At 36.8% G+C, this 14,282-nt stretch overlaps 1 protein-coding gene and 1 long non-coding RNA gene across 3 annotated transcripts in view; both read left to right on the forward strand.

Annotated features, from left to right (window-relative positions):
- Positions 1 to 4,508, forward strand: part of LOC105921864 (protocadherin alpha-C2) — a 32,950-nt gene extending 28,442 nt beyond the window's left edge. The window contains 2 exon segments of the mRNA XM_036127035.1: positions 1,095 to 1,130; positions 2,952 to 4,508. Of these exon segments, the coding sequence (XP_035982928.1) occupies positions 1,095 to 1,106 (12 nt within the window). The 3' untranslated portion in view covers positions 1,107 to 1,130; positions 2,952 to 4,508.
- Positions 4,509 to 5,555: 1,047 nt separating this feature from the next.
- Positions 5,556 to 13,789, forward strand: LOC118557302. 2 transcript variants are annotated; one of them, XR_004927785.1, is made up of 5 exons: positions 5,558 to 6,019; positions 12,709 to 12,756; positions 12,889 to 13,138; positions 13,287 to 13,398; positions 13,633 to 13,789. It is a non-coding gene; the product is annotated as an uncharacterized LOC118557302 (long non-coding RNA). The 2 variants fall into 2 exon arrangements; XR_004927784.1 differs by having other exon boundaries at positions 5,556 to 6,019; positions 12,889 to 13,398.
- The last annotated feature ends 493 nt before the right edge of the window (positions 13,790 to 14,282 follow it).

Raw genomic sequence — 14,282 nt, forward strand, 5'->3', positions numbered from 1 at the left:
AAGCTGGTGGTCAGACAGCCTGTGCCAAAGGGCTCCAGATACATCGTGTCCAGCATCCCCAGAGGGACAGGGCTGTCAGAGACTAGTGACTCAGCAGCTTCCACTCTGCAGGTACAACTGACTATCAGTAGCAACATGTTTATTTTGATTCAAATTATTTCTCCTCTTTCGTTACTTCTTTTTATTCTCTATTTCACGTCAGTTGTTATTTGCTGTTCCCTGATATTTCCCATACCTTTAATACATTTTACACGCAGGCACACAATCAAATAAACAAAAAGCATATACTGTCTCATTTTTTTTTTTATTCTAATGGTAATGTAAGTACAGTGAATATTGATTTGGGTTACTTCAATCTGATTGTCATAGCTAATTTAAATTTATGCTACTTTCGATCATTTTTCCTTCATATTTATTAAAGAATGTATTTATGTTATGTGAAATGCCACCGGTTCGATCACAAGAACAAAGATTAAATTAATTTTCTTTTTTTTTTTTTTTTTTTTTTTTTTTAGGCAGTACCTAAAAATTTAACTTTGAATAGCTATAAAGATTAGCTTTAACTGAGAAATGTTAGCAAAAATATTAAATAAAATAAACATCTCACTGTGAACCGCCAACCTTTTGGGCCTCTCTAATACACAAACGGCCAGCTCTAACTACAAGGCAACCGCTCACGTCTTTATACCATATTCTAAGAAAGTTAACCGGAAAAAATAGAGCCAATCATCTTTTATGTTCTTTTTTATGGGCTTTAAGAATTAAATGTCTAAATACTAACCTGTGTCAGATATTTTCCTGTACATACATGTAAGATACTTCTGTCTATTTAATCTAAATTATGTATTCAGCACCATTAGCTGAACAGCGATCTGTAATTGATATTTTGACCTATGATGAGAAGTGCTACTTTTGATTAGATTGTGTTTTTTTTTTTTTTTTGTAACACACATTGTCTTTTTATTCCAAACTAACATTTTGGTTGTACAACTTTAGCAACAATTCTGCAATTACAAGATATGTGCCTAACATTATTTTATGTTGCCAAACAGCTGACCATTAAATTGCTTTTTTTCTTTCTCCCCACTCTAAAGTACCCTAAATGAGGAAGGTCCACTCAGCAGCTGGAGGTATGCAGAGTTCCCGCCCCAGAAAATGTTTTCATGGATAAGTTGCAGTATTTCTAGTGTTTTTAACCTTTTCTCATTTGTCCTCTTTTTTTTCCCCAGTGGATTTAGTTTTTATATGTGTTAGCCTTGTGAGTTTGTTGTCAGATTTTTAAGACAAGGATATATTTTTAATTTTTAAATCTCTTATCTGAAATAACATGCAGTTTATCAGGTTGTTCCAGCTCTTCAGACACATTGTTGGATAATTGTTACAGATTTTTCAGTCTCGCCCTTAAAGACTAAAATGCTGGCATTGCTATCTAATTAGTTTCTCAACTTCTTTTAAATAATTGTATATTTTCTTAGATTTATTGCCATGAGTTTTATTGTCATTTAATAATTGACTTGTTTTTGTCCTTTTGGACAGTCAGGCAAAATATGGTGATTCATGTAAAGTGTTTTGAAATCTCCTTTGCTTTAATTGAAGTTAATTGCAAGGAATACATTGTGCAAACCTTATTTTATTTCAGTAAAGCCAAACTTTCTTTTAATCTTTTTAAAATCATCTTGATCAATAGTTTTCCAGGCTTTCTTGGGGAATTGTATTGCTTTTCTCCGGACTCTCAGGGGCTTTTTACTAGTTTTCTGTCCAACGCATGTGGTTAGAAATAAACTATATAATTAGATAACATGACATACTGTATTTGACCTAAACAAATTTCAATATAGACTGTTAGGAGTCATGTCTTTTTAGAAAATAGGAAAAAACTCAAATTATGGGGAATGATCTTATTGGTGATAAAATGCCATTGTATATGCCACATTGTATTATATTGGTATTTTTCACAGGTTTATTATAAGCAATGGGAACAAATGGTATCTTTGGAGCACATTGATGACAAAGTTCAAAAAAGTTATTTTTGTGAAGTTATCTGTCATGTTTCAGTATTGCGACCCTTCAATTTATGATTCTTTTATGGCAAATTAGTCTATAAGCCTAAGTCAGGGAGCTTAAGAAACAGAAATAAAACCCTCTGAAAATGCTCAGGATACAGAACTGAAAGTGGTAAATGAGTTCAAAAGCTGCCAGTGCTCAAACAAAATCTTAGATTACTAGAAAGTCCATAAAACTTTGATCAAAACTTTTTGAACGATTACAAGAAAGTCTGGCTCCTTAAAAGCAACATATGAAAATGAGTGGAGAGGACTGGAGTTTTGCACAGTCTACATCTGAAAATTAAACTGGTTCAAAACATGCATCTGATTCTTAGACGCATTCTTCAGACGCAATCTGAATTTGAATGCTATAATACCGTTTTTGTCAGTACCTGCATCTTTAATTGAATCACCATGTTCTCAAGTTGATGCTATATGCATGTGATTATTAACCTGTGTTCATGCCCCTCTCTGACCCTTCACTAATCTTTTAGCACTGCAACCTGCGTTTTCACGTACAGTATTTCTAAGGGGAATAGAACTTTACTCTCTGTCCTCTTCACAGGAAGGCACTTCAGAGCATGATTGACACGGTCTCCTGTCTGAAATGTGACCTAATTCTTTGTGCAGGAAAACTGCGAAGAGAAATCAGGCACTCAAGTTACCTAGCAACCACTCTCCTTTATGTAATTTTGGAGCATGGTTTTCGGTCACAGATCTGTCACATCCACAATACATGTGCAAGGATCCACCTAGTTCCCACCCACCCACTCTGTCCTCTGCCTGCGGCCCCCTTCTGAGTGAAAGAAGTCAGCTGCATGACGCGTCTCAGTTTAGCCGACCTCAAACCCCTTATTGGTGTGGGTATCTTTATGCAAATGTCTAATTCTGCTGTCTCGTTAACAGGCCTCCACTACAAGCAGCAGCAGATCCAAGTAATCCCCACCCTTCAGCTGTGGATAGGATCCATAACGACAGCAAAAGCATCTTGGAAGAATAGGGGAACTCCTCATCGATATCCACCACCACGTGTACGCCCTCCTCTGTCTTGCTCCTGTTTGTTACTCTGTGCAGTCGTCATGCAACACAAATGAACCAGAAAACATACCCCTGCACTCCCTTATTCTTTGAGCACACGAAAAGCCGGTCAGCGACAACCTGATGTCCATACCTGATGTCCATACCTATATGCATGAATAGATTGCATGGCTTCAACTATATTTTGAAAAAAAAAAAATGCCATTCAGTATATTTTAAAGAGAGGGGTACTGACAAATGAGTAGACTGTAAACACGTGTGCACTACTAAGGGTGTAAAGAAGCCACAACAAGGATCCTAAGAGTGGATATGGGAAGCTTGAGATGACTTTAAGAGACATTTACCATGTAGAAGCACATGTTGGATGCTACAGTTAAATCCATCGTGACCTTTCTTGCCCAATACGAACACTGATGTATGGTATAGGCGGCCTGAAAAGTAAAATGCAGCACAAATGACTACATTTCCAAAAAGTGTTGAACTAAATTCAAAAGTAATGAAATGGAATCAGCATTTGATAAATGTGCTAGCCTTTAGCTAATTTATGTTCAGTACTTTGTGTTTTATAAGTTAGCCAGGCCTTAATACATGAAAGTGCCAAGTCCATCATAAGCACAAATGAATAAGAGCGAGGCCTTCAGCCATCATGCCTTTCAGTTCTTTCTGCATGGAGTAATAGAGTAACAAGTATCAGATCAATATTTTCTTGAATTGGGACAAACATGACTTTTTTTTTTCTTTTAACAAGAGATGAACGGTTCACGTTTCCCGTGTCTTAAACATCATTGAAAGTCTTAAGGTTTCAGTGAGTGAGTGACCATGACAGTACAGACTGACTTGTTCTTATACGAGCTGTAAATATTTATATATATGTATTAGAAACGGTAATTAATTTGTTTAACTTTTTTGGATTTTGTAATCTATTCTCTAAATTTTGCTTAATTTCAGTATATTCAGTGTTGCAATATGTTAAACCTTTAACATTGACTATACAAAATGGGAACAAACATACTGTAACTGTGTTTTTTAACTCAATGAAAGCTGTTTACGTATTTTATGCTATTGTATGTGGCTCTTTAAAGGGGACATCGATTCAAACATGCATCTCGGATAAAAAAAAGAAATCATATGCTTGTTTATTAATGTCTTTTTATCAGCAGTACATGGCTTTCCAGCCTCTTTAATGTGAACAGACTCATGTGCCATCAGATTTAAGTCAACCTGTGTGCAAGGATACAACCATGTTGTCAAGCTCTTCAGCACAGCTTATGTTTCTAGTCGAGTGTAATGCGTTAAATCCAAACATATATATAGTAAGTGCTTTTGTACAGTGATAATTTCACCGTGTAACATGTCGACGGAGTGAGTTAATTGCATGCTGTGGTCTGTATGAAATACAAAATGAAATAAAATGTAAAAATAACATTTCAGTCTCAGATTTTCCACCAAATGTATTATCTTTAAAAATGTATATTTATTTTATGTTTTCCATGTTAAGTTAAACCCACGTTACATAAGTGGAAATATGTTTTGTCGTCTTAAAATGTCAAACTAAAAAGTCTGCTTTACTGAATGATTATGTTGAAAGCCAGGAAACTAGGTTATATGAATTCCTTTAAAATCTTTTTTTTTTTTAGTAAAACTTGAATTAAGTATTGCCACTTAAAACAATTCACAAAAGTAAGAAGTTTTCATAAGTTTCATACAATTAAAAAAACTGACAACAAAGATGATGTTGCCTTTTGCTCTTAGAATGGCAAAATGGCATTACTGTTTCTAAATAAACTTGCCATTGCATGTTTTATCAAGCTGCTTTTCTAATTAGAGACGGTGTCGATATAGGCAGTTAGCCACAGGCCAAAAGTTAAAGAAGTAAAGGACAACTGATGATTTCTTAAACATCACCCATCCTCGACTGCCCTTGCAGAACGAGTTCAAAGTTTCACTCTGGCATGTATTTATTAATCCACCTGCTGTATCCATGCAAGGCAGTGGGCTTTTAACATGGATTTTCTACATAGTGGTAATAATTATTCAATATAGGTATTCCTCAAAATTGTACAATTGAGCATCCACTTAATTAATGGATGTCCCAACACAAAAACATACTCCTCTATGGTAGTAGTTTAACTCAATCAGAATTTTAAAAGCCTTTGAATTTTTAGCATAATTTTAATTTTATGTGATAACAAATTGTGTACAAAATAAGCATTGAATACAACAGCATTTTTCTCAGTTTAGATATTTCTTATGCGACCGCTGACAAAAGAGTCACGTCAGATGTCAACAATAATGTAATCCACACATCAATGCAGGGAATAAATATTACAAAGATGTGCTAAAAGGGACAATATCCTCAGAAAACAGCTGAAATCTGTCAGCATTTAGAGAGCATTCCTGCTAATGTGTGCAACTCAATTTTATATATATACATATGACTTGCTCCTTCTTTATTTTTTATACGAAACCATTGATTGAAGCTATAATCCAGACAAGGAAATAAACTAATTTCATCATAAACCAGCCATGGCACGTTGTGGCTCATAAGATTTCTCACAGAGGAGTCAACAGAATAATTAGCAGTTTTGTCCAGGAGCCCTTTTCAGAGAGCTGCAGAAGGACATGGAAAAAGCAGGTACAGTTTTCATGTCAAAGTTAAATGTGTAAAATCTGTGTTAAGTCCAACGTGGATGTAATAAAAACTAATTGGTAAGATTTCAAAGGGATATAATTGTATAGTTATGTTACAGTTTCAAATTTGCTGTCCAAAAGGACAGTCTGCAAAGTGCTGTCCTTTTGCTGACCCCAAACAATACTGGTGTCAAGCCAATTAAATCGCTCTTCTTTGGTCATGTGACACCGCTGCTCGGTTTGCAGTCTGAAAGCAAGCCAAGCAGCATGGCTTCCTCCAAATCACAGAGAGTGAGCTTTTAGGGGTGAGTATTGTTTTTATTTTTTTTCAATGGTTGCTGTAAAGCTGAGAAATTACTGAAATAAAATGCAGGTGATTATCAACCAACGAGACATGTTTAGCAGCCTCCCCCCATGAAGCCCCACATTTATTGCTGTTTCCATTCAAAACGTTTTTCCTCCTTACGTGGCCAGAGTAGTTTACTACTTTCTGATTGGACTTGTCCCTGCACTAGAAGCATCAAAGTCTCTCTAATGTTGTTTGTGATATTATAACTTAAATACTGTATGGGACTTAGGCAGAGGTGTCTAGAGGATTCCATTTATTACTCAAGTTTAAAAATACTTCTGTAGAAAGTGTGTGGGTGGGGCTTTTTACTTCAAAAATTATATGAAAAGTAATATTTAACCTGTGATGTAAGGATTACTATTAGTAGTAGGTTATGAGGTCAGGGAAGTTTTTGACAAGAAGCCTGGGACCCGACAGATTAAGATTAAGATTGGCCTAGGTAATGATGTATAGGTCACTCCATTAACTTTTCAATGTGTCTTTTTAAAATTTCACCATATCTGAAATCTTCTGAATCTATTTTGAATTTTTTTTTATTCTAGAAGTACAGGTAATTTATGAGATGGGATTTATGGGCTTCAATTACTTATGCCAAGTGCATCATGTATGTACAGTGCCTCCCTAAAGTATTCAAACCCCTTTGCATTTTTCATGTCTAGGTGCCTCACAACCTGGAATTAAAATCAATTGTTTAAGTTTGCATTATTTCATTGACAAATCATGCCTTTAACTTTGAAGATGTGTTATTATTATTTTAATTATGGTACAAAAAAAAAAATAGGACAAAATGACAGAAAACTTCAGCAAGCAGAACTTTTCAACCCCCCGCCCCCAAAGTCTGGTAGAGGCACCTTTTATGGCAATTCCACCTGCAAGTGGCCTTGGATCAGTCTCTATGATCTCACCACATCTGGCCAATGGGATTTCTGCTCATTCTACACAGCAAAACTGCTCCAGCATCTTCATGCTGGATGGTTTGACTACCCCCACATGTGTATGTGTGTGTCTGTGTGTGTGTGCATGTGCCTGGGGCTTATGTTAATTATTGTTGTTAGGTAATGGCACTGTTTGTGCAATCCCTATCCTTCTGATGCTGTAAGAGGAGTTTGGACTGCTGCTCAGCACTGCATGAGGGATGAAAGGAGGAGGAGGGAATAGAAAAAAATGGCATTTTTCATCCAGGTTAAAACGGCAGGTCCTTGATTTAATTTAATTTCCCTTTGGGATTAAAAAGGTATTTTTGAATTGAATTAAAGTGAGCGCTACCGTGGGTCTATTAGTGCAGGTACCTGACCAAGTCATTCCAACACATTCAAATGTTTCCCCCTTAAACCACCAGAGTGTTGCTTTAGCAGCATGCTTCGGGTCATTGTCCTGCTGGAGGGTGAACCTTTGTCCCATTCTCAAATCACAGGCAGACTGACACAGCTTTTGCTCAAGAATATCTCTGTATTTAGCACCTTCCATCTTTCTTGTTACTTGGACCAGTTTCCCAGTCCCGGCTGCTTAAAGACACCCCACAGCATGATGCTGCCACCACCACATTTCACTGTGGGGGTGGTGCTCTTGGGGTTGATTGTATGTGTTGGGTTTGCACCAGATTTAGCGTTTTCCTTGGTGGCCAAAAAGTAACGTTATACTCTCATCTGATCAGAGCATCTTTCTCCATAGATTCAGGGAGTCATCCACATAAATTTTGGCAAACTCAAAATATGCCGTCTTGTTTTTAACACTAAGTATTGGCTTTTCTCTTACCACTGTTCCATTTAGCCCAGCTCTATGGATCGTACAGTTTATTGTAGTCCTATGGACAGATCCTCCAGTTTCTGCTGTGGACCTCTGCAGCTCCTTCAGGGTTACCTTTGGTCTCTGTGCTGCCTCTCTGATTAATGCCCTCCTTGCCCGGTCTGTGAGTTTGGTCGGACGACCCTATCTTTGCAGGTTTGTTGCGGCCCCTTATTTTCAATTCAATAAAATGTTATTTATATAGTGCCAATTCATGAAACATGTCATCTCAAGGCACTTTATAAAGTCAAATTCAATCATATTATACAGGTCAGATTATACAGATTGGTCAACAATATCATATATATATATTAATATCGGTCAAATCCTATATCATTTCCATCTGAAGATGATGGATTTGATGGTGATATTGGTGAACACCAAAGATTTTTTAATTTTTTTTTTATGACCCCCACCCCAACTTCTCCTCAACTTTGTCCCTGTTTGTTGGGAGAGCTCCTTGGTCTTCATTTTGTGATATTTGCTTAGTGCTGCTGCATCCTCTGGGGCCTTTCAGGAAAGGTCTGTTTATACTGATGGATCATGTGACACTCAAACTGCACACAGGTAGACTTCATTTCAATAAGTATGTGACTTCTGAAAGTAGTCGATGACACTGGAACATTTTAGGGGCCTCATAGCCAAAGGGGTGGATACATATGCACAGTTTATTATTATTATTTTGTATGTGTATTTTTTGTCACCAAGACCAGTTTGTGCAGACACATCACATAAAATAAGATTCAAAAGCATTTAAATTACAGTTATTAATATTACAAAATAACTAAAAACCATGGGGGATGAATACTTTTGCACTGGTTTTAATGTCATGGTTCGCTGTCTATAGTACGATAAATTGTTTATCATATATACACTGCTCAATAAATAAAGGGAACACTTAAATAACACAATGTAACTCCAAGTAAGTCACACTTCTGTGAGATCAAAATGTCCACTTGAGAAGCAACACTGATTGACAATCAGTTTCACCTGCTGTTGTGTAACTGGAATAGACAACAGGTGGAAACTAGAGGCAATTATCAAGACCCCCACAATAAAGGAGTGGTTCTGCTGGTGGTGACCACAGACCACTTCTCAGTTCCTCTGTTTTCTGTCTGATGTTTTGGTCACTTTTGAATGCTGGTGGTGCTTTCACTCTGGTGGTAGCTTGAGACGGAGTCTACAACCCTCACAAGTAGCTAAAGTATTGCAGCTCATCCAGGGTGGCGCATCAGTGTCAGCTGTGGCATGAAGGTTTACTGTGTCTGTCAGCATAGTGTCCATGGCATGGAGGCACTACCAGGAGACAGGCCAGTACATCAGGAGACCAGGAGAAGGCCGTAGGAGGGCAACAACCCTTGAGCAGTACCGCTACCTCTGCCAGTGTACAAGGAGGAACAGGAGGAGCACTGCCAGAGCCCTGCAAGATGACCTCCAGCAGGCCACAAATGTGATCATCCCCCACCTCATTAGGAGCATGCCCAGGTGTTGTAGGGAGGTCATACAGGCACATGGAGGCCACACACGCTACTGAACCTCATTTTGACTTGTTTTAAGGACTTCACATCAAAGTTGGATCTGCCTGTAGTGTGTTTTTTCACTTTAATTTTGAGTATGGCTCCAAATCCAGACCTCGATGGGTTAATAAATTTGATTTCCATTCATAATTTTTGTGATTTTCTTGTCACATTCAACTATGTGAAGAACAAGGTATTTAATAATAATATTTCATTAATTCAGATCTAGGGTGTGTTATTTTAGTGTTCCCTTTTTTGAGCAGTCTATTTTTTATTTCTGTCAGCAGTAAATGCATAAGCTTTACATTTCTGAAAACAACCGGATTTTTTTTGTGTTACAAAACTTAAAAAAGTGGGAAGTTTAGAAGCGACCTAGATTTTAAGATTCTAGATTCTAGCGGCCTATACCACTTAGATTTGTTGGGATCTAAGTGGTATAGGCAGGCATTAGACAACAGAAAAAACAATTGAAAACTGTCTGTGTTGATGTTTAGAAATTGTTAAGACTGTGCTCATATTTGAGTCTCAAACAAGTTTATATAACTTTGGAGTTGGTTTGATATTTTGACCTCCTGTTGTACCAGCTGTACCTGACTACAGCATGAGCAACTGTCTGGAAATTCCCCCACTCAACAGTGTGGTTTTTTTCGGTCTGCTTTTCATACCATGTATGTGTGTGGGCTCAGGAGACGCTATAGTAGTTTGGGCATCAGCTTATTTTCTTTTTTCCCCCAGTTTTTTGTCTGGGACATTTGAGGTGAGTAATGAAGTTCAGTGTTGAGCATGCTGTGCTACTCTAAGTATTGTGTACATTTAGGACATTCTCAGGAAAACATCATCAGACATCAGATCAAATTGCCTTGGACATCAGACCACAGAGGGGGAAAAACCCCCATCAGACTTCTGAATAAGCAGCATCAAGATGGTCTCGGTTAAAAAATGTCTCAGAGAGAAGCCTAAGAAGCAGATAACACCCTTCCTAGGAATCTCCTCCATGCTAATGAGACTGTGCTGGAAGACACAGAAAACCTTAGGGCAGTGGCACATATTGATGTGCCATCCTGGTAGAGTTGGACTCTCTGTGCAATCTCTGAAGGGTCCAGGTATCAACTTCTGCTACAAATAGTAAGACGGACCTTGGTCAAATACAAAACTACTGAGAAGTTGTCAAAACAAAATAAGGAGGGATCAAATTTCTGTGGCCTCCACCTGCAAAACCATTCCTGTTTTTGTGGTTGTCTCATTGTGGCCCCTTTGGAGCCTATGTTAAGTTTTATTAGCACCAGATTCAGAACAGCCGACACTGATTAACAACCCCTTCTACTACTGGACTGACCTGATCAATATTTCAAACATTTAACTGACTTCATATTATGCTCTGATTAAACAGTGGTCCTTTTAATTTTTTTTGAGCAGTGTAAATGTTAAAATATTTATATTCATTACCTACTCATATTTTTGAGTGCCTGATTTACAGAATTTCCAAATAGATTTTTACAGGTTTAAAGCCTGCTCTATTACACTATAAGAATTATACTCTTGTTAGGTTGGGCGGCTACAGACAATATAATCTCTCATCATCCTTTATTAATGTAAATTTGAAGGTGAGCTTACTCAAAAAGTCTTTGATACAACATAAAAAGCTCCTGACAGTGGGTTATACAGCAGTAAAATATCCTGTGTTCATAATGATATAGTTAGAATAAAGCTGGTTCTGATTAGCAGGTTATGTCAGACAGTGCATAGAAAGACACAATCTATTTTCAAATTAGGTTTCACATTACTGTCCTATTTATATTGCAGATGAGTATCTCAAGAGGTGGCAATACATTTCTCAGTAAGGAAGCCAAAATTATGTCGCTTCAAGGCCAGTTGTATTGTAGATGTTGCTATGGGGCACTTTGCATAACTTTCAGAATTATTCTTTATGCATTACAGGCGCAACAGTATGGAGCTAAACCAATGATGGCTTGCAATGACTTGCAATGATTTGGCATTAAAAAAATTAAACAATGAAAAATGAAATATTGGATTAATTCAATTAAAATATTGAAAAGTCAAATGCTGAAAAATAAAACATTGATAATTCAAACATTGTTAGAAAGTAAAAACTTATAATCTCATTTTATGCTGCAGCTTTTTTTAATAAGAATTCTTTAATAAGAATTTTCCAGTGTCACTGGAGAGTTTTTTTCAGCTACAATGTCACTACAATCATTAGCTGTATAAGGTAATGAAGATAACATTAATGAAAATAATACTCTTTCTTGTGGTCAAACAGCAGTACTTGAACCGGAGCCTTCCCTAAGTTCACTGCAGGTACTGTAAATGACAAGAAGTACTGGAAAAGCTTGTAGCAACATCGTAGCTGAAGGAACTCTGCAGTGACAATAAAAAAACATCTCTCATTGGAAAAATAATATGTAGCATAAAATAAGAATATCATCATAAATCTTTACTTTCTAACAATTTTTGAATTTTCAATGTTTAATTTTACAACACTAAATCTCTTTTTCAGTGTCATTGCATGCTGTCACTGGTTTAGCTCCTTTTTATAAAGGCCAAAAAACTACTTCAGCCTCAAATAGAGAAAAAAAAAAGGTCCCAATGAACTGAAAATGTTTGAGCCATTGTAAATCATTATTGAAGGTTAGTTTACAAGTAAAGCTAACTGTAAAGATATCAGTAGTAAAAAAATAAATTAAAAAAATCCATCCTCCAAAAATATTTCTTTATAATTTCCTTTTATCCTTGATGCTAGATAAGACTGGCTACCTTTAGAGTGGAAGCCGAGAACTGTTTAAAAGTCTGGAGAGTACCCAAAATTAATCTTGGATGAAACTCCACCTCAAATCATTCTGCAAGGGGATGGAACTGATGATGAATTAGTTAATATGGGCAAAGAGCATTTCTGGCCAGAGCGCACAGAGGGGGTGAGTTCATCCATTGGTATTCTGACAGGAACAGGTAGAGGAGTTCTAAAAAAAACAATAAGGAGCTGTTTCTGAAATTACACATCTCTGGAAAAGAACAAAATACATTGGGCATAGACAACTAACAATAAGCAATAGAGTGATCAATTTTACTGTTAACTACTGTCTAGTGGCTACACTTGTATTTATGTTGTATAAAATATTTGAACTTTTTATGAAGAGGTCATATGTTTGGATGATCAAAGTTCCATCTGAGCAGTGTGTCAGCCAAGACAGAATGGGATATTTTTTATATGCTGGGGGAATACATTTCCAACCCAGTCTGTGTACTGTGTCTATACATAATGCAATTAGATATTTTTTTTTACTTTTTTTTTCTTTTTTCTTTTTTTTTTTTTTTTTTTTTACAGATGAACACCCTGAAATGGATGTTAGCAATGCTAATAGTGGCAGTTTAGGTGAGTACCTAGACATGTAACTAAAGAAATTAAATTAGCTTCTTTATTGCCATTAAATGTCCAACCCCTACACATTTACCGTGCTCGTTTCTTTGCACAGTTACTGTATTTGATATGCATTATATTTTGCAGATGAACAACTCGCATAGGTTGCAGACCAGGTGAAACCTTGGCTTGATCTTGAAACTCCTGATGAACACCCTGATGTGAAGGATGACTGCCTAGCCACATGGAAATGCCTGTTGTTTTTATTGTTTTCGTTGCTTCAGACATTGTAATTTCAGTGGTCACCAAAGATCCTGGGGAAATCAGCCCATTTGCCACAAAAACCACTCATTTTATTAGCTTCAGCATTTATGGTGGCAATTTGCATGGAGTCTAGGTTGGTGCAAACTCACATCAGATAAAAATGAAATGGTTGACAGTGTACCTCTAATTTTCTTATACAGTTTATATTCCAAAATATTACAAACAAATTTATAATTTTAGAACAACACAAGTCCAGACTTGTACATTGAATGCCTTTGTAGTCTCCAGCCTCACTGGAGAAGGCTGATCTGATGACGTTCACCTCACAAGATGGAAGAGGCTTGCAGATGTCACCCAATGGTGCCATGTTCCCATTGATTCATCTCCCTAAAGGTAACAAAATGCAATATCAAGATAGTTAAATTATCACTTTCCTTAATGTGTGAAAGATGTATTATTTTAATGTGTGGTTTACTCAAGAACATTTTTGGTGAATTTAATTTTGCGTACACCATAAAACATTTTCTGAAACTGAATGTGTTTTTAAACATTTACATGGGAAGTATTGTAAGCAAATTGTATACTTATGTTAATGTAATATATATGTTCTCTGTAATTTAACTGCAGATGTATGGGGTCGTCCTGCTTCCTAAATGTGTGAGAAGACAGCCCTGGTACATTAGGAGTCAAACAGCAACTCTTAAATCCAGGATGGCCTGTTACACCCAGGTTATGAGGAACCAGGGTATACAGGCTGAGCAAGTACTGCCTGAATGCTTCAGATTCCCTGGATAATATTGTCCATTGGTCCAAACTGGCAACCCTGACACCCAAATAATGCATTACAAAATGCATTATTTGGGTTACAAAATAGGAACCAAAGATTATGTGTGCATAATATTATTTTAAGCATATTATTTTTAAAAGCTATAAAAAGGTGTTTGCATTTCTAAAATTCACTTACCTGTTAGCATTTCCACGTCTTTGTGCATGTTGATGTTTCCACATTTCAGTATCTCGCCTTCCACTATTGTAATTATCTCTTTAGCTGGCTGTCATTGGCTCTAGCTGCTGGATCAAAACTCTTTGCCTCCTGGCCTTCGGTACTGAGTCTGTAGCCAATTACATGTTCAGGATTGGTCTCCTGGTGCAATCAAATGTTTTTATTGACAGTCATGAACCTTCCCCTCCAGTTACGTCATTTATAATTGTCACTAATAGCACTAGGATACTATTTTTAGACCGAGTTGAGAGGAAAGGCATGTAGGGGCAGTAGT

This window comes from Fundulus heteroclitus, chromosome 23 (assembly GCF_011125445.2).
Source record: "Fundulus heteroclitus isolate FHET01 chromosome 23, MU-UCD_Fhet_4.1, whole genome shotgun sequence".
Classification (NCBI taxonomy): Eukaryota; Metazoa; Chordata; class Actinopteri; order Cyprinodontiformes; family Fundulidae; genus Fundulus; species Fundulus heteroclitus.